The sequence below is a fragment of the Diabrotica virgifera genome, chromosome 7 (assembly GCF_917563875.1).
Source record: "Diabrotica virgifera virgifera chromosome 7, PGI_DIABVI_V3a".
NCBI classification, from domain to species: Eukaryota; Metazoa; Arthropoda; class Insecta; order Coleoptera; family Chrysomelidae; genus Diabrotica; species Diabrotica virgifera.
The window spans coordinates 12521489-12543809 of NC_065449.1; the positions used below are offsets into that span (position 1 = coordinate 12521489).

The 22321-nt window shown below is 30.4% G+C and overlaps 1 protein-coding gene across 1 annotated transcript; it reads right to left on the reverse strand.

The window, feature by feature from the left end:
- Window positions 1-5994: 5994 nt before the first annotated feature.
- Window positions 5995-21892, reverse strand: LOC126888031 (uncharacterized). Its single transcript, XM_050656036.1, has 4 exons — window positions 21561-21892; window positions 20077-21309; window positions 19151-19632; window positions 5995-6201 (listed from the first exon to the last, which is right to left on the reverse strand). The coding sequence occupies exons 1-4, from the start codon at window positions 21850-21852 to the stop codon at window positions 5995-5997; spliced, it is 2214 nt and encodes a 737-aa protein (XP_050511993.1). The 5' UTR covers window positions 21853-21892.
- Window positions 21893-22321: the final 429 nt, after the last annotated feature.

Here is a 22321-nt window from a genome sequence, read left to right on the forward strand (position 1 = left end):
CCAACCTTTGAAACCTCGTAATACAATTTAAAAATATCTATTAAAATATGTTGATTGCTTGGATTTATTTGCTATTCTTTCTAATGCACTTTTACTGTCTGTAAATATTACATAGTCGTTCATTTTCTTTGTCAAAACGTGAGAAAGAGTAAATTTCAATTTTCTACAGCATTTTAGCTGTGTAGATTATGTTTTCATCAGGTATATGATAATGTCAAAATTTTTAGAGTAGCGTTTCTGGGACGATTTTGGAAGAAAGTTCATTGGAGTTTTTTTACGTATTTTACCCTTACACTGCGCAGTGTTATTTTGTTTGTATATGATTTCACACAACATAGCTCAATGAGGCCTTTCATTAAATTGACTCACCAGACACTAAGTAATGAACCATACAGTTCAGAAAAGCCCTCGGTTCTAGTTTTTTTCTAATAAGTCGTTTGTTTCAATGTTAAGTAACCATGCAGATTTTATAACAACTAAAAAATCTACAATTTTTTTTATTTTTTTATTTAAATTTATGTGTCTCGGCAGCAATGGCCATTAACACAAACAATATTGGTTATACAATAATTAATTACAATAAGGACTTAAAACTAATTATTATAACAGTTAATTTCTAAATCTTAAATAACATTAATTGATATACAATCAATTAATTAAAAAAAATTGGATATACAATCATTGGATACTATAGAGACGTACAACTAATTATAAAATTGCTTCGGTCTTCTTGCGATACTTCGGACGTTGTTTAGTCATAGTAGCAGTTGCATATGAACTAGTAAGATTACTGGAAGAATTGGGTCCAGACATGGTGTTGCTAACAGTGGTGAAACATTGATTTAAATTGTTACTCATGTAGTCAAAAGTAACTTGAATTTGTTTATATTAACGCTTTGGTCTGGAAATAGGTGATAACCTTGGATACATCACTGCAATACTGGTTGCCTAACCGTTGGCGTCCGTTGGGACGGGATAGAAACAGTGAAAAACTATTGACAGTTTGACACTGAATGGGTTTAAATTGGAAGATTATTAAGTAAAACATCTCTTACTGACTGAAGTTATAACTTGTTCTTGATGATTAACACGTAACACAATTGTTATTAGTCACTATTTGAGCGAAAACTAATTTTAATTACTAGTATTTAAAGTAATAATTACAAATTTCGGCACCAATTTACAGATACATACACGTTCTGACGTTAGTTTGACAGTCAAATCTACAAATTGTTTTAAAACTGAGGATGCTTTTAAAAGGTATACAGCGAATGTATTCAATTAAATCGATGAAGTAGCTGACTTATTTGCCAACCTAAATGAAGACATAAGTGGATAAAGGTCATTAGTCACATTTTTGAGAAAATTGTTTTATTAGGTTTTTGTTCTTCTAATATGTTTGTTCCTTTTTAAAATTAAAAAAAAACTATTTTTAGCTAAATAAAAATAACAGGAAGGTATTAATAAAGCAATATGTCCCACTAGATTTTCGAATTTCGGTGGATAAAGGTATTATGTCCAAAATCGCATTTGGACATAATACCTTTATCCATGTGAAATGTGTAAATTGGAGAATTTTTTCTACTACAATGAAGATCTACTGACGGACCTCTATTTATGTAAAAAGCAAACAAACACTTCAAATCAAAAGGTTAATTTTCGTGTTACGTAAAATGGATAAGAGTGGACGAATTTGGCTTCTATCTCTATAAGACATATATACCTTAGACTACATGCCATTTCAGCAAGTAGATTTAAGAAAAAAAGGACAGCACATCTGACCACAACTGAATATAGACCAAGAAGACTAGAAAATAAAACTGGTAGTTTGAGTTCGGAAAAACTGGGAAATTTAAAAGACCGAATAAAATTTGTTCCCGAAGAGTATAGATGGTTTTATGAAAACGCGAGAGAGGAAAATAAAGAAAATGCCAAAAAGAAAAGAAGAACCTATTAAAAAAATGTTTTTAAGAATTTTACAGTTTGTATTGCAATTTTTTTTTTTTTTTGACAAATGCCCATTTTTGATACTTAACTCTTTTATCCACTTACTTTAAACCCTAACATTTTTAAATTATAATATTTACTATGTGAATAAAGGTACTGTGTCCTCAAAATTTAAAATATTTGGCTTAAAGTAACTTTTTTTAAATTCAATTTTTCTACAACCGTGTTAAAAATGCAATTTTTAGCACTCCATACGAGAGTTAAAATGCTACTTTAAGGCACTAGTGCTTTAAAAATTTTAAGGCACTGCAGTTCGTATTGACCGTATAGGCAATTTTGATGTTATGTCAAAAAATATAAAATTGGAATGTCAGTCAAGTTCAAGTAAAAGTTTTTGTAGATATTGTCCTGTAATTACGTTTGTAGAAAAAATACTGTATGATATGCGTGTTAAAAAGTACATTTTTAAGGTACTCATGTGAATTGCAGAACTCGCTATCGCTCATTCTGCAAACTTTCACATGCGTGCCTTAAACGTGTACTTGCTTATATCATAAATAACTATTAAAGTGTGAAAAAAGTACCTTCAAATACCTGTTTTAAAAAAAGTAGCAATGCAAATTTATAAAATAAATAACTAATTTGGAACAAAAGACACTAAAATGCTCATTACTCAAAAACATCTTGTGACATATCACCGTTATCCACTTATGTCTTCAAATGACCGTCTAGATCTCAGAATTCACCTGCTGAATATTTTACACTGGAAATTTCGAATGTATTTCTGTCGTCCAATTTTTTAAACATCGTGTCAATAGAAACATGTTCTTTCTTAAAGCATATTATACATAATATCTCATTTCAAACTTATACTCAGGAAGATATTTAGTCTTAGGGTATGTTCTAGATTTATATTGCAACCTTTACTTTACTATTTACACTTTTTCTCTTTTTCAAAACTGACTTTTGACTGAGTTTTGTCTTACTAATATACAATCCCTCACACAATTGGTCGCAAAGGGCCTCCACTGGCTTTTTCAGCAATAAAATTAGAGTGTAAGTTATAAATTGCTTGATTTATACGTTTCGCCATTTTCGCTGTAATACCCAAACTCTTTGCAATCACAAATACTACTATGACAAACTGATTAGAGTATCGTTAATTTGCAACCGGTTTGAGAGTATCGCTAAAGTAAAGACTAAGTATCTCTTATAACAAGTACTTGCTATGAGGGATGCAATAAATATCTACGCTAAATAGCTTCAGAACAATATTAAATAAACATGTGTTTAAATAATCTAAATCATTTCATAACTTTGGCTAATTGTCATGATCTGTACCTAATATTGACCAAACAAGGAAAAACTGCTAGGCAAACAAAAACATTTGCGCGTAATATGTTCATTGCACATGGATTTATGTTAAAAGTATACTGTAAATAACTTCTTATCATGCTGTAAACGAATAATAAAATAATTTTGTTAATTTAATTTAGAAATTACTTCAGTTCATATTTACATTAGTAGAACAATTTACTTAAGTACTTCTTAGGCTCTACAGTAGAGTGGACTATTGGCTGCCGAGTCTCTAGCGATAATCCAAAACAGTCACCAGTTCGTGAAATATACTGTATTTTCATATTTATTCATTTATTCGTTATTATAGTCTGCTGCTTTTTATTCGATCCGTCTTCTTTTTTCAATAAGCTTTTTATATGTTAACTTATATTGACAGATGTTTTATGTTGTTATGTACTACAAGATATTTCTCCAGTATCTAAAATCACTTACTATTTAGTTATTTATTTCTTCCAGGCCTATGTTTTCTAACTTTCGAAAGTCATAGTTTGTCTCGTTTTAAAAAATGGTCGTTTATACAATATAGCTTATGATCTTACGAAACAATACAAATATTTTGTTTATGTGTTCAAATAAAACAAAATCGGAACTTTTCGACATGACCGTATTACGTGATAAGCTCCAAAAATAAACTCAACTAACAATATATTCGCCGAAAATATCTAACCCATACACCAAAACAAATAAACAAAATCGGAGGAAAGTATGTATTCGTATTAAGATAATGTTAAATAGGTAAATACAGAAGTAAATAGTTAATATCTAGAAAGTTTCGGGCGGGTTGTTTACTGTTCAAATCAGTTATGTATCTGTTAAGCGTCGTTTAAACACAACGATAAGTCACAGCAACTAGTTGTGATGACAAGTTGAAACGCTGTTTAGACGCTGCGATTCAATGCGATACCACCTTCAACCCAACTCCAACTTTGATAAGTTGTGCGATGCACCGTTTACACACAGTGATAAGTTGCAACAACTCGATTGACCTTGATAAGTTGTTTGATAAATCGCTGTGTTTAAACGATCCTTTATATTACGCGTGATGACTATTTGAGCTGTCAGTTTTTGATTGTTTTTTGGATATTTGTTAGAACAGGAGTCGTAAGTTATATAATTTAAGGATTGATTTTTTTTAGGGTTTATAGTACTGTATTTATATTTTTTAAATTTTTAATGTATTCATATCCTGAAGTGGAAACCGTTTTCTAAGTGATAATTAAGTTAGCTGCAAAAGCTTTTATGTGATCAGCATTTTTATACAGGGTGTAACAAAAATGCAGGTCATAAATTAAATCACATTCTGGGACCAAAAATAGTTCGATCGAACCTAATTTACCTTAGTACAAATGTGCACATAAAAAAAGTTAAAGCTCTTTGAAGTTACAAAAGGAAAATCGATTTTTTCCAATATATCGAAAACTAGTACAGATTTTTTATTGAAAATGGACATGTGGTATTCTTATGGTAGTGACATCTCAAAAAAATAATAACAGTGAAATTTGTACACCCCATAAAAATTTTATGGGGGTTTGGTTCCCTTAAACCCCCCCAAACTTTCGTGTACGTTCCAATTAAATTATTACTGAGGTACCATCAGTTAAACACAATGTTTTTAAATTTTTTTGCCTCTTATTATTTTTTCGATAAGCTAGTTGTTATCGAGATGCGGCTTCTTTTTTAGTATGTTTACATAAAAATTTTATGGGGGTTTTGTTCCCTTAAACGCCCCAAATAATTGTGTACGTTCCAATTAAATTATTATTGTGTTACCATTAGTCAAACACAATGTTTTTAAAACTTTTTTGCCTCTTAATATTTTATCGATAAACGATTTTTTATCGAGATATTAATATGTTTCAAAATATACTTAAAAAATATTAATTTACAATAAATTTTCATATTATTACCAGGTCTCGATAATCTTAGTTACCAGGTAAACATTTGTGTTGGTTTTTACAAATGTTCAAAATATTTTGATAAAAACTGACTTATTGAAAAATTACAAAGAGAAAAAAAAGTCTTAGAAACATTTTGTTTAACTAATGGTACCACAATAATAATTTAATTGGAACGTACACAAATATTTGGGATTGTTTAAGGAAACAAAGCCCCATAAATTTTTATGGGGTTCACAAATTTCACTTTTATTCTTTTTTAAAGATGCTCCTGCCATAAGAATACCACATGTCCATTTTCAATAGAAAATCTCTAATAGTTTCCAATATATTGGAAAAAATCTATTTTAATTTTGTAACTTCAAGGGGCTATAACTTTTTTTATGTACACATTTGTACTGAGGTAAGTTAGGTTCAATCGAACTATTGTTGGTCCCAGAACATGTGATTTAATTTATGACCTGTATTTTTGTTACACCCTGTATATCGGAAGAAATATTTTGTTTTTTATTTCAATTGAGTTTTTTTACGCATTTTTTCCAGTTTTTTTTAACGTAATTTATAGTTATCGATAATTTTGCATTCATAATATATTCCATGTTGTGGTACTCCTACGTTAAGTTAAGGTTTAAGTACAGAATATACATATTAATTATCACCTAGATATATTCTCTGAAGAAATGTTTTTATATTTCTTACTTTTACTATATTATTATTTATTACAAATAGATTTAGTGTTTTTATCATTGGTCCATCAAATTAAGAGCTTATTCTAAGGCGCCTCTTACCTAAACTAACAAAGTAATGCTATATTATAGATATAATACATATACGCCCAACAAGTATTATATTCAACAATTTTGTCTTTTTCAGTATTATTTAGCCCAATAGTATCGAGGAGCTGCATTCCGTCATTATTCTCGCACCTATATAGTCGTGATTTACTTCTCTTGATGAGTCTGTATCCTCTTCCTTCATTGAGGCTCTTTATGACTTCATCCTAAATTAGATGATTAAATAATTAGATTGAAATCATAATGATCACATAGCACTTGGTAAATCTCCTTATTTTATTCTGTTGCATGAATCTATAGTTTCCATAAGTTGTCCATCTATTCTCACTTCCATCTTATTGTTTATCAAAACAACCATTTTCAGTTGTTTAATATCCACCGGGATTTCTTTATTATATAAGAGATTTATTTATCTCTGTTTTTGTCAAATGCCTCTTCAAGTTGATAAAACATAGGAATGCCGATGTATTGTATTTTAATAGTTTTTCTGTCATCTGTTTTATGGCGAATATTGCATCTGTACACGACAACCCTCCTACACACACGAAAACCTTGCTGATCTGATAAGTTTATAAACTGATTGTTTTGTTCTTGCAAAATTTTAGTTCAGTGTATTAAAAATTACATGAAACATATCTTAAAAGACTCGTAACTTACTAGACGACAAATGCAGAAGATGTCAACAATTTCTAAAGACAATAGACCACATCACTAGATGATGTAATTCCTGGCTGTTATAGACTGCAGTGCCGGCAAAAAAATCTTTACATTGCCAAGTAAATCACCAAATGTGAAGACAATTTGCATGCGTTCTGTCTGCGCTTGGGGGGAGGGTAGGGGAGGGGGGCGCATACTTGCGACGGCAATTATCTGTAGTTTAAGGACCACTTGGCTTATTTAGGGTATTCTGCGCGTTTGCATTGTAAACAGTTGGCTTTGTGTAAGTAGTCAGTGTTAAACTTCGTCTCATTTACCTCATAAAGTTTGAGATCGTCAAATTCTAAATTGAACTGACAAATATGGGTCAAAAGAAACTCGTGAAGAAAGAAAGAAGACTCTGTAATTACCGTAGCACGTGATATTGGTGCTTCAAAAGGGGCTATTTATGAACTGAAACTTTCGGCGGCAAGGTTTCAGTTGATAAATAGCCTCTCTTGAAGCACCAATATCACGTTCTACGGTAATTACAGAGTCCCCTTTCTTCAGTAATGTTAAACCACGAACCTTCTCCTCTTTTGTGAGTTTCTTTCGACCCGTATTTGTCAGTTCAATTTAGAATTTGACGATCTCAAACTTTACGCAGTAAATGAGACGAAGTTTAACACTGACTACTCACACAACAAAGCCAACTGTTTACAGTGCAAATGCGCAGAATACCCTAAATAAGCCAAGGGGTCCGTAAACTACAGATAATTGCCGCCGCAAGTATGCTATCCCCCCTCCCCTCCAAGCGCAGACAGAACGCATGCAAATTGTCTTCACATTTGGTGATTTATTTGGCAATGTAAAGATTTTTTTGCCGGCACTGTATAGTGATAGGAAAAACATAGCAGCAAAAATAATCCACCAAGAAATAGCACTAAAACACATACTCACCACAAAGCAAACACCATACTAAAAATATCAACCACAAACAATATTGTAAAATAACCACAACTATAGTGGGATACTATTTTACAAACAGACATAACAGTTGGACACAACAGACCAGATCAAACACTTACGCTAAAGAAGACAAAATTACCTACTTCCTGTAGTACGTAGCTAATTCCAACGACATAAACATAAAAAACAAAGAACAATACAAACAAGAAAAAATACTCATCACTAGCAATAGATATTCTTCTTCTTATGCAATCCACTAATGGATGTTCGCGATCACGTTTGACCATTTTTCTCGATCCCTTGCAGTATGTATTAGGTCTCCTATGTTTTTTAGTCCTGTCCATTGTTTGACATTACGGAGCCATGACATTTTCTTCCTGCCCATTCCTCTTCTTCAATTTCTTCAATTTTCTTCAATCTTTCCTTCAATTAAGGTTTGCAGAAACTGGTATCTTTCATTTCTAATTAGGTGTCCCAGGTATGCCGTTTTTCTCTGTTTAATTGTGCACATCAGTTGTCGTTCTGTACCAATTCTTCTCAGGATTTCTTCATTTGTTATTCTTGCGGTCCAGGGAACTTTAAGGATTCGTCGATAAATCCACATCTCAAATGCCTCTAGCTTATTCATTGTGTTTATTTTTAAAGTCCATCCTTCCATGTCATATAGGAGCACTGACCATATATAGCATTTTGTGAATCTTAGTCTTAGGTTTAGGTCAAAGTCAGAGTTCGTGAAGACGTTTTTGAATTTCATGAATGCACTTCTGGCTCTTTCTATTGCGACATTTAATTTCCATATCCGACATCCAGTCTTCACATAGCCAGGTTCCCAGGTACTTAAACTTTCTTACGCGCTCTACATCTTGGTTGTTATATGCTAGTCTTGAATTTTGATGTTGACATAATTGACGGCTGATTATAAGGAACTTCGTCTTTTTTATGTTGATGCTAAGTCCCATGTTCTCGCTATGGTCTCCAATTTTATTAAGAAGGTTTTGGAGGTCTTCTATATTGTCTGCTATTAAGACCGAGTCATCCGCATATCGTATATTATTGACCCAGGTACCATTTACTTTGATGCCGCTTTCGCATTCCTCAAGAGCTTCCTGGAAGATACTTTCTGAATATAGATTGAACAGTAGTGGGGAGAGAATGTATCCCTGTCTTACACCTCTGAGAATTTTTTGAACTTGCGTTGTTTCATTATCCACCTTGACGACAGCTGTTTGATTCCAGTAAAGAGCCTCTATGCAACGAATGTCTTTTTGATATCTCAATAGATATTACATATTATATAGAAAACATGAGACAGGAAAAAATCATTATCTTACTATTTTACATAAAAATTAATTTTATTAATAATAAATTAATTAAAATTATTTATTTATCTATATTTATTTACTTTTGTTTTTAATTTTAAATATATTTTTTATTATTTATATTAGAATTATATATTATTAAATTTTTGAAAAGTAGTATAAAATATAATAGTTTTATCTTACTAACTTAAGAAATAAAATTGTTTTTATTTTTTTATTAAAAAAAAATTAGTTAAATTATTAGGTTCGCTAAATTCAGACACAACTGGCTAGTGATTTTAGTAGGTAATTTTTTTGTTTCTTGCCAATTTTGCCAAAATTGGAAAAATTACTAACTATTTAGTAATTATTAACTATTTAGTAAATTTTTTGCCAATTTTACCAAATTAGCAAAATTACTTACTAAAATCACTAGCCAGTTGTGTCTGAGTTAAGCGAATATACATATTTATTAAGTCGCCAACTAGAGTCATTCTATCTTCTTTTAGGCAAAACCTACTCAACATACATACACATAGAAACACACTCAACCATTTAAAATGCGGTAATATTATGTAATTTAGTCCGAAAATTCCTTAAGAGCGTAGGCGCAAAATTTTGAGCCAATGCTTTTTAAATGCATTCATTTTTTTAATCCTGAAAAAACTAATAAATGATTTTGAAAAATTTAAACGCAGACTGAAAGATTACGTTATTACGGAGGGCTGAAAGTCCATTAGAATAAAAATAAGTTTCTTTTGCGCGGGATATTGGAAATTAAAAATCACACTTCAATTTTTTCTGCTTTATTTCACCCCTGTAATTTATTAAAATAAACATTATACAAGATTTTTGTGATTTTCTGCCCTCCGTAATAAAGCAATCTTTCATTCTGTCTTTAAATTTTTCAAAAATACTTATTAGTTTTCTCAGAATTCGAAAAAAATGAATGCCTTTAAAAAGAATTGGCCCGAGATTTTGCGCCTGCGCTCTTAACCTACCCCAATAAAAAAGAAAACTCCTGTAGTATTTTATAAACATGAATGACTTATTTGTTAAGAACAAATTTACAAATTATTGCAAAGTATCACAATGTAACTCGTACAATAATAGTAGTTTTAATTTTTGTGTTGCAAGAAAAAGGTGAGTTTTGTATTTTGTATAAATTCAAAACCTCTTGCATGTAGGTTTCGATTCTTGTACCAACAATTTTGTGTGATTTTATTGTTTTACATACTTGCAACTGTGAAGCATGCTTGATGATGTTTGTTTGTATAATTAGCTCAACAGGTTGTCGAGGACTAAGATTCAAAGATACCATTTCACTGAACCATGATTCAATCATACTCTTATACATACACTCACCGGCACAAAATTCCGCCACCCAAAATTTTTGATTAAGTTTGACAATTATGTATAACTTTATTATTTGTACTCCGATTTTCAAGATTCTTACATCATTCTATAGGTAGTACCTGTTTTTTGTCGTTTGTTATTATTTCGGTAACAAAAATTTTTGTTTATATGGCATTATACGGGGGTGAATGGAAGCGTTGTATTTTCTCCCAACTTTAAAAAATTCTGTGGAAAAATTGGAGGGTTGATTTTGTTACTTACTCCTTTTGTATTATGCTCGAGATATTCCTACGATTTTGCTTTTTGAATTATCCGAATATCTCTTTTCTTGTCAGAGCTGTACAATTTTTTGTAAATAATAACCCTGATGGACTCATAAACATAAATTAATAGCTTAAAAAATAGAGGTTGGATTGATAAGATTAGAATGGCCTGCATGCAGCCCAGATCTCAATCCTATTTAACATTTATGGAATGAATTATTGGATAATATTTGGATAATTGGATAAATATGGAATGAATTCGCCGTCTCCTAGGCATCCAAAAAATTTGGTATAATACAGTTATTGCCCTGGTAGAGGAATATTGAGCTTTTCCCCAGGCAAGGATTAGGGATGAGAAAAACCTACCGGTTTTAACTTATAACCGGTTTTTTTACTTCGCAATAACCGGTTGCACCGGTTGTTTTTTTGTCCCGGTTATAACCGGATTTTTCTTTTTAAAGTAAAAACCGGTTATTAAGTTTTTACGGTGATTAGGATTAGGTTTTGGATCCCAATCATAATTATTATTCTCAAGTAATTATTCTAAACGAAACCATAATTCAAATTTTATTTTATAAATACAGAAGCAAACTGAAAGTGCAAACTCACATCAGCCAGAAACAATTAAGTTTTATTATAATATTTCGTTGAAAAGGTATTTGTAATCATAATTTTTACATAAGAAGTGATCTGGTTGAAGTAGACGCAAACATCATCTATTTTTCACACTTGACTCTTGACATTGAAAGTGGGTGAATGACTTTTTCTGATTACCAAAAATAATAATGTTCTGACTATGAATATCGAATTACCGATTACGAATACGAAGTTCCAAGGATTTTCCTACGTTTTCAAAACGATACATCCATACAGGAAGTATTAAATGAGTTAAAATTTATTACCTATTATAAAAATATACAAACGTGTTAAAAGAAATAGATGATAAATTTTTTTTGATGGTAGTAAAAATAAAAGATAAATTGCATTATCCAATTTATTTTTAAGTAAAATATTTATGTTGATATTATTTTTTTTAAATCCCGTTTGAAAGAGTCTGGGAAATTTTTATAAATGGATAAATATATAATAATAATAAAATAATAAATAAATATAAATAGAATAATTAATAGAATAAAATGGTTTTATTAAATTATTGTGTTTTATTTATATTGATATTGATGTTCTCTCGATAGTACTAATTTTGATCATGTTGATATCGAGTATCGAGTCGAGTGGAGTATCGCAAACTAAAGTGCATTGTAAATGTAACATTGTAACCTATTAGATTAAAAAAACCGAAAACCGGTTTTTGGAAAAACCGGTTTTTTTGGCCAGTTATAACCGCCAGGTTAAACCGTAAGCAAAAAAACGGTATAACCGAAAACCGGTGTTTTGTCAAAAACCGCCATCCCTAGCAAGGATAACATATCTTTATTCGATACCAAATATATAGATTACGAGCAATCGTTGCTACGAGAAGTGGATATACCCGCTATTGAATTGTTTTGTTTTGTTGTTAATTTTGTTTTGTGTTGTTAAGTTTAGTGCGTTTGGTATTTTTAATTAAGTAAACCTTCAAAGCAGTGTTTTTATTTACAGCTTTTAAAAGAAAAGATATTCGAATAATTCAAAAGACAAAATCTTAGGGATACCTTCACGATAATACAAAAGGACTGTAACAAAATCAGCCCTATAATGTTTTGACAGAATTTTTAAAATTATGAGAAAATTCAACACTTCTATTCACCCCCATATAATGCCATGTAAGCAAAAAAATTTTGTTGCCAAAAATCCCTACAAACTGATGCAAGAATCTTGAAAATCGGAGTACAAATAATAAAGTTATAAATTGTCAAACTTAGTCAGAAATTTTCGGTGGCCGAATTTTGTGCCGGTGAGTGTATTTAACACAATTCTCACATAACCATCGAAGACTCAGTTCTTATTGAGTGCGCACCACAGAAGTTCTCTAGATACTTTATCAAACTATTTTTTAACATCATTGAATATTATATGAGCGTTTGTTTCCTCATTCCTATATTTTTACATTATCTGCCTATTAATGAAAATTGCATTTGTTGTTCATCTACTTTGCATAGGACTAAACTGATTATCGGATTTTTAAGTTTCTTCACGTATTCATCTATCAATTACTCTCCTCTATATTTTTATGGTGAATTAAGTATTTTTGATGGGCTTGTTTGTAGTTTGTTCGTTGTTGTATATTTCTCTTGTTTTTGTATATACTAATACTGCATCTCCGTTCTTCTTGTATTTGTCCCAATTCCATAATTCTGTTAAATAAACCTGTTTCTGTTTTAAGGTGTTCTTATCCCTCTAAAGCAAATTCCTGTGGCAAATTCCTAAATTTGCCACACTTTCCCAGGAATCTCATCATCTGATCTAACTGACGTTTCGTTATTTTTAATTTTTTGAAGTGATTGAACAACAGTTAATTTTTTGACCTTTGCTGTTGCTGTCTCCATTGGCTTAACTGGTTTTTTGTCAAATTGTACTTTTAATAAAATGTTCTCCACTAGTTTCATCTCTCTTTACTTCGCAATGTATTATGTTTTCCATCTATTGCGTTATTTTGCCGGTTATTAGCGCGCTCATCACTGTATATCTCACTAGCAATATCACTGTATATCTCATAGCAAGCTTCTCCTTTATTCTCATACAGATCGTCTTGAAAAACATACACACATACAATTTAGCAATCTATAGGGCATTTGCTCTACATCAAGTACAAAACATACAATTTCATACACAATATAATTTAAAAATAAAACAACATTGGAAGAACAACATTTTGATCCTAGTGTATTTTTTAGCTGGACCTTTAGTATTCAAGTATTTATAGTTTATAGTTATAAACTGCTTAATTCGTTATTATAGTTGTCGTTTCTTGATGTTCAGACCTATTTTACTTATTAGACAATCAAATACAATCCCCTTCTATTCCTAAAGCTTGTTTATTAAGCTGTCACATAAAAATTGATTTAAAAATCTATTTATAATACGACAAAACGTCTTCACATGTCTACATATCTGTGACTGAAATCGATAAAGAAAATTGAAATGTTTTGTCGACGAAGTGAATTAATAATTACTGTAACCTATTTCAGAAACTAATATTCTTTTTATAAAATATTTTTGTTCTACATTATAGAGGATTTTTGCGACCAAGTTTTTCTTTTAGAAGTGGAAGACTTAATACATGTCAGTATTTTTTGTTTTTGATTTTATATATTTGCAATTAGATATTTTCTAAGTAGGTATTATTTTTTCTAACGGCTTTGATTATTAGACTATTACAATAATTCTTTATTTAACGTATTTATTTGAAGCATATAATTAGACAACAGTTATTAAATTTCAAACCGGTGTCAATATTTCTGCTGTAACAGTATTTGCCTATTTATTACGAAACAGTGAGTTGTTTTTTAAATTTTGATTTAGTCTGGGCTGATTATCGGAGAATAGGCCATTTTTGGGAAAAGTTATTTACCAGCACTTTCATTGCTGGAATCGAAGCTTATGATTATATATATTAATAATATAGGTATGCAAAGTTCGCAGATAGTGTGCTACTTTTTTTATTAATAAAATGGCGCCCCCAAATCGTGTTTTTTTCAATTTTTGCTCCATAACTCCGAACATTTTAACTTTACATCAAAAACACCCTAATAAAAATTCACCGAAATTAAATTCTGCATAAAGATATGTTTTTCCCGATCTGCTCCGACGAAAATTTTACTCGAAAAATGCGGGGTTTCCCAACAAAATCTTTAAATTTCAAAATAAAGTTTTAGATGAGTAATTATCTACCAATAATTAAATAACTCTGTGATATAAAAGCTTTTTTGGTTTAGATTATAGTTCCAGAAGCCGGTGAAAATTAAACGAATATTTTGGCAACAATTCAATTGTTAATTAATAATTTACGGTCGCATAATAACCAAAATAATTATGATACACTGATCAAACTTTGAAATCTTATAAAGATGAGATGCCTATTTAATATTTTGTCGGCAAAATATAAATTTTTTATTTTTTTGAATAATCTTTAAATGTTAAAAAAAATAGTTATAAACAAATTAACGTTTCTCAGAAAGTTTTTATTATATTCTAATTTTAAAAAATAGGTAAAATGCGTATTTCAAAGATCTTGAAAATGAATGCTTTAAAACTTTTTGCAATCATTTACAAAAAAGTTATGAAACAGCAAAGTAAACATACGATTACTACGTTATTTATAATTTTTTTTAATTCTTTCAAAGCGTAAAAGTGAATTTAAAGTACAAGCATTGATTATAAACACACACATAGATACCTCACTCTAAGGTAAAAACGAATTCAGTGTTAAACTCCGCCTACTTACACCTCTTTACCCCTCAAGCCTAAGTACTACCTGACTGTATGGTGGCGACATTAATTGAAATCTTTGTCAAGATTGAAAAATAAATTTGAGTTACCTGCTCCAGCCATTGTCCAGTGCAATAGACGACAATATAAGGGTGGCATTCAGCATTTTCACAAATAATTTTAACGTGCTTGTAATCTATATTATGGAATTCCGATTTTACTTCAGAAAAAACGCTAAAAATTGATTAATGAAAACAGTAGAGGATTTTTAAAAATTATTTATTTATCAATACACTACAAAGGAATAACAAAATATAAAATACATAATAAAATTAGCAGTGATAAATTACATGTCATGTAAATTACTTTTTTGTAACTTTTCAAACAAATTAATTTCCAGAATTGATGCAAACTAAAATATTTCAAGCTAAGATACATAATTTATTTCCAGATTTAGTCCATTCATTCACGGTAAAATATTGCAAAAAACCTCCTAATTTTAAAGAATCGCTTGGATTGACATGAAATTTGGCTTACGCCTAACTAAGATGTCAAAGAAAAACAAATGATGTACCGATGTGTGCTTTGGCCCTATGGTTCAGTATCACCCCTTCTCGGGAGTGAAAAAATATATGTTCAAGATAAGTTCAGAAGTGCCTAAAATCACTAATTCTAAGCAACTTTTGTTCTATAGAGTTTTTTCACTACGTCAATACTTATTTCGAGTTATTGAAAAATAAGTTCTTTTTCGTCAAATTCCATGTTGAATATTTCAACGTGAAATAATAAAAAAAAATGAAGCACTTTTCGACGAAAACTCATTACAACTTTTTTTAAAGTGTTTAAAAAAGGTTTATTTATATTATTTTTGTTAAGTTTCTAGCGTCAAAAGTAAGCAAGTTATGATCAAAATATATTTGGTTCCTATTTTTTTGTTAAAAAATCGTGAAAATCACCCCCTAATTAGCATCCTAAATGAAATTAATCGTTACAACTTCACAAGATCACAACTTGCTTTACTCGTGTATGTATTGTTTCATCGGTTCAAAGTGGAAATTTTTGAAGGAGCTCTAGTTGAAAGGGCTTGAACTAGTCAAAAATCACGAGTGTATGCAAATTTTGAACAGCCACATCTTAACCAATTTTTGCCTTACAGAAAAACAAAAAATCCAAAATATTCAGAAAAGCAAAACCTACATTTTTTTTACTCTTTGTGATTTTTGGTGTCACTAATAAATTTTAAGTTATTTTGAAAAAAACATTTTTTTCAAAATAAAAAAAAAATGTTAAAAAATAAGTCCTTTGAACAAATGAAACTTACAGATCAGTATAAATAATACATAAGTAAAGTAACTTGGGAAGCGGTAACGATTAATTTGATTTAAAATGCTAATTGGGGGCTGATTTTCCCGAGTTTTTTTGACCAACTTTATTTTGAGCGTAACTTACTTTTTATGCTAGAAACTTATTAAAAAACAAAAATGAATATTTTTTTTAACACTTTAAAAAAGTCGTACTGAGTTTTCCCCAAAAAGTGTAAACTTTTTTGGTTATTTCACGTTGAAATATTTGCTTTGAAATTTGACAGATATGAAACTATTTTTCATTAGTTACAACTTTGCTTCTACTGGGTCTAGAGAGTTCATACATACACCATTTTTTTCTCTTTTTAGAAGCTATATTTTTACTGGAAACCTTTTTTTTCGGTAAAATACATATTTACTTTTTGAGTTATTTGCAAAAACCCACCTAAAATGTGTTTTTTTTTTGTTGAAAAATGAACATATTTACTCGCAAATACCTCGAAAAGTATTAACTTGCTTAGAATTACTTTTCTTCTTTCCTATATGTATTCCAAAATTTCGTGTCAACCCAAGCGGTTATTTAAAATTTGGAGTAAAAACCGTGATTCAATGGTATTATTGGTTTCTATTATAGTTTTCTACTGTAGTTTTATAAAATAGTTTTAGTTATAGTTTTATAATAGTTAAGATTATATTTAGAAAATTGTATCATGTTGTAACTGGCTGTATGGCATTTACCAATGCCAATTAAATAAATAAATAAAAATGTTATAAAACTAGACAATAATACTACTATAACTACAGCTAAATTAATCGCAATAGTTGAAGTATTCAAATATCTACATTATTAATTTACCGAAAATAAAACCTAATATATAGCTATAAATTTTTACAAAATAATTGCAAATATCTAGGAACCTGGGTAAATAAAAACGATGACCAATGTATCTATTAGAGAAATCAGGACACGCATTGAAATTGCAAGACAAGCATTTATAAAAATGAAAAAAATGTTTGTTAATCGAGATCTTCCTCTGGAGCTGAGGATAAGAGCCTTAAGATGCTACGTGTTCTCGACTTTGTTACATGGAATGGAAAGCTAGACACTAAAAGTAGACAATATAAATAAGTTGGAAGCATTTGAGATGTAGTGCTATAGAGGGATTTTGAAAATACCTAGATCTAACGAGTTACAAATGCAAAAGTATTAAGAAGGTTACAATGTTACAAAAGGATTGCGAGGTGATAAAGAACATCAATACAAGAAAGCTGGATTTAGGCCAAATTACCAGAGGAGCGAAATATGAGATATTAGGCTCATAATGCAAGGTAAAATTAAGGGTAAAAGATCCATAGGTAGAAGAAGAATTTCCTGACTGAGAAACTTAAGAGAGTGGTATAGTTGCAGCTCAATAGATCTTTTCAAAGCAGGCGCCAATAAGGTACGGATAGCTGTAGTGATGGCCAACCTTCGATATGAGAAGGAACTTCGACAAGAAGAAGAGGATATAAATGTTGTTCTGATAGTAACATTGTACTACAAAAAATTGACAATTTATCTAGAAAAGGCAATATAGAAGTCTGTGCAAAATAAGAAATTGTACAGAGATGAACTAAAATCAATATGATTTACTGTTCGATCGCATACTTTTTACATTTAAAAATTATCTAAGGACTTTCTGGAATTAAGACATCGATGTTTAAAAAAAAAGTAGTGGTGAGTACCAAATACAATAGATTATTATCTTTCTTTGAAAAAATACCACAAATTCCCAACGTTCAAAATGAATAATGTAAGTACATACATATCTTGATAAAGTGACAGGGAATTTCCAACATATAAATAGTTGAAGGCCATTTGCCTAGGAACAATAGGTAAAAGCTGGATTAAACAGACAGGATTAGAAAGTTTAAAACATCATTAATTAGATCATATTTAAAAACAAAGTAAATAAGTATATTTGAATGTTAATTCTTTTCAAACTAAGATCACAGTATAAAGAGGGAACCTCTATATACTATGATAAGATTGTAAAATTAAAATATTGGGAAAAAAAGATATATATTTATTATTTCTTTTTCTGAAGAAGTACTTTCATTGTTGACAATATTGAAACATTTTATTATTATTAAAAGTCGAGAACAATTAAAAACCACGTTAATATTTATATGAAAGTGCTTTAAAAATGAAGGTATATGACTCTTGAGAAGAATTAATATTTTTTAACAAACTTGGTATACGACTCATAATATCTGACATCTGATTCTTTTATTTTTAGTTTTGAGACATGCAAGTTTTTATCAATAATACATGTTTCCCTAAACTTAATAAAAAAGTTTTCTATATGATTCCAAGGTTTTAAGACATACTGATATTGTTTTCCTGATATTATAAAATACTTGTTAATATCTACTGTATATAGAGACTAAAGCTAATAGTGTAGTTTAACATACAGTTAAGTCCACGGTTATTTACCCGTGCGTCATTCATACCCGGCGAGATAAAACATATACTTTTTATCTAGTATCATTCTCTTCCACGCATGAAACTAAAGACAAACCAGCTACCGCCTGTTATTAAGTAAAAACACATGTTATTTTTATGAACGCACTAAACTCAGTACATTGAAAAGATCTAGGTAGAAAAAAAGACGTTTTCATATTTTAAATACAATTTGTGACGTTTCTGGTTTGTTTACTTTTGTGGCTGTCAGTCTGTTGAATTTTTTGCTGTTTATTTGTCGAATTTTTGCATTTTGATGTTTGTTTACCTTTACTTTTATCGAAAATAAGTAATTTTCTGTGAATCTTTTCCCTTTTAGTTTTCTGTTTGCTTTCATTAACGTTATACCACTGACAAGTTTTAAAAAGTTTGATTTTTACCAAAAATTTTATAATTTTCCTTTTATGGTCTTCGCAGCTTTTAAGCCAATTAGTAGTTAATAAAATATGGTTAGTCACATAGGTTTCAATTTTTTCGAAAACTGCATTATCTTCTTTAAATAAATTAAAAGCCTCGTGAAACTTTTCTAACAATATTGTAGTAATAGTAACAAACAAATCTGATAGTCTCTGAAGAAACTTTATTTCTTCATTTGCGCCATAATCTCTGAAAAGTAACATTAATTCGTGTTTCTGTAATAGAATTTTGTTGTCTTTTAGCAAGTCTTCCTGGCATTTACTACAATTCAAGTTCTTTATAATCTTATAGTAAATATAACCAGCGACATATGTAACAGCACACGTTTCTAAATTTGTTATGCTACATTTGCTGGAATTTGCCGTGCTTAAAATTTGGTTGTCATTATTTTCCTTTTGCATGTCTAAAGATTGTTCTACATGAACTGTTTGGGTTTCAATGGACTCGTCAGATATTTCGACGCTGGTTACTTCGTGGGTTAAATCTAAATTATCAGTTTGTGCTATTTCACAATTTCCATTGTCTAAAGCAATTTTTAGTTAAATATTTGTGTTATGCTTAATGGCAATTCTTAACTGACTAACACTAGGTGTTGGATTGTAACCACCCCGATTGCGCACAATAGAGAAAAAATTTTCTAGAGGATCTTGGTTCAGAAAAGATGTTAAAAGATATGACACATTATATTTTTGAAGTTCCTCCCACAAACATAAAACTGACAAAATTGTCCACTGAAAGCCGTGTAGACAGTGAATATTATTTCTCTCTTTCTGATTTTCAAAAACTTTAATTTTTTTAAAATATTCTAAACCTGCTTTTAAGTTTTCAGTTGACTTGCTTAAAGTTGACATTGGCTTTCTGTTTGGGTTACTATCACTACAATATTTGCTGTTAAGACCATCAAAAATATTATTTATAATTTTTAAAAATTCGGCAGTATGAGGAGCCGTTTTGGTGTGTAACTGGCCTACAGATTTTGCTGTTGATATTGCTGAGGCAACTGAGTTGGAAAAAATTTGGGATGCTAATTTTACACGCATTTTTTGGAAATTATTAGGGTTTATGTGAACGTCTGTTATTTTCACCATGCATCGTGCTCTCACATTGGTTCTATCGATGTTATATGTGTATTCAATATCTTGCCACGATATCTGGTTAGAATCGGCAAAAAACGTCAACTTTTTGTTAAGAAAATTATTTCTTAGACTTTTTAATAAGTGGGGTGTATCAAAAACAGTGAAAATCCTCTGATTTCCTATTTCTATTGCAGGCTGATCCTTACATGCGCCTAACAGCTTAAATAAAGCTCTATTATTAGATGCTTGATCACACACTAACACTTTTGGTATATACCCAATATTTTGTAATTTTGAAACAACTTCAACTACAATGTTTTTTAAGTTGTCGCTATGTATTGGACCACCTGTAACAAAATAGCAAATCGGAATCTTCCAGTTATGTAGCAAGCCGCGCATCATGAAAACCAGACCTGTGTTGGCAAGTTTGTTTGTTCTTCCTAAAGCACCTAAATCTTGAAACCCTTCTATAATGTCATCTAATTTATTGTACTCCAATTTTTTTTTCAAAGAAATTTCATCAAACATTAACACACAAATTTTTTCCAACTCATCCATTGTCTCTGCTTTTTTCTTCAACTTGTCAATTAAGGAAGTGTTTAAACCAGTTCTTAATTTTATGACACGCAACCAAGTTTGAATTGTTTTTACTGAAGGTAATATAAAGTTAAGAGATCTAATTAAAAATTTGTAACAACTAGGAGACTTATAATAAATGGCCAGAGCTAAATCCTTTTCATTGTGACTCCATTGTGAACGAGTTTTGTGTGAAAACTGCATATTAACAAATGTGTGCACGTATTTGCTTTTATTTTCTAACAGTACCTGTAACATGAATTTGGTTGCCGATTTTTTGTTTTTTGTTGTTCTTCTACAACGCTGACTGTTCTTCTGACGGCACTTCTTCTTTAAAGCATTTACTTGATACTCCAATTTTTTTACCTTCTCCGTCAATTCAGTTTCAAGTTTTGTGGGCAAATTAATTTCAAAACTGGAAATATCACTGAGACTACTACTTGATCTCTTAGGCGATGGAGTTGACCTAACCATACAATCGTCACTTGTAGATCTTTTACGTTTCGTACCGCAATAAACGTATGTAGAGCATACTGGTGGGATATCACCTAAAATAGGTGTAATCATTGAAATGTATGTGTAATTTTAATTAAAGCAAAACAAGCATCATCATTATTTCTGGAGTGATAGTAACAACGCATTCATATTTAAAAAAAAATCTCTTTTGATTTAATTGTATAAAAATATTTAAATCATTCAATATCCACTGATTTTATATAAAATATATTTTAATAATAGTATTCTCATTGACAAAGCGCATTAGGGAAACATAAAAATATTTATAAAATTGAGTACTCACCTAAATCAGTTGTTAACTGTGTAAATTTTAGAGGAACAGCATTTTTCCTTAATAACTTTCTTTGGCCACTTTGGTAAATATGTTCCACTGCAAAATGATGCTGGCAAATTACCCTCTGTTTAAGGTCAGTGATATCCATCAATAAAATATCAATGTTCCCGCAGTTTTTTTGCCAAATTTTTGTACGCTCTACGTCTTTCAGTGGAAATTTAAAGAAAGATATATTATTATTTGTTCCATCGTTTCTTTCAAAACATCCCGCGTAAACACACTTATGAGTTACAGAGGCCATTTTGTCTAAAATATGAGTCCTTTTTTTTATAAAATTTCGCTCTGATTTGTCACAACACCTGCCTGTCACAGATAATACACCTATAGGGTAAGTTCGGCCCTGACACTACTCCTACCTCCTCGCAAGTCAGAGAGAGAATGAGAAATCTCGATACGGTTTTCGAGTAGCGCCATCTAGTTGTTGATACGTCTTTCGGTTACCAAGAGGTGAGCTATCTATGGGTGTTTTTAATCAATGGTACAAGCTAATTACTTACAAAAAATATCGATTATTAGTGTAATGGTTATATTTTAATTAAAGATTATAAATATTTTTTTTTTTGTAATTTGCACGCGCGAAAGCAGACTAATACAGTACCGTAGCTAAAATTTTCACTCGAAGCGACGACCGCCGCGCGACTTACAGTAGTTAATAAATAAAATGATGCATTATAACCCGTCTACATACCTACACAACTCGCGCGAGTTTC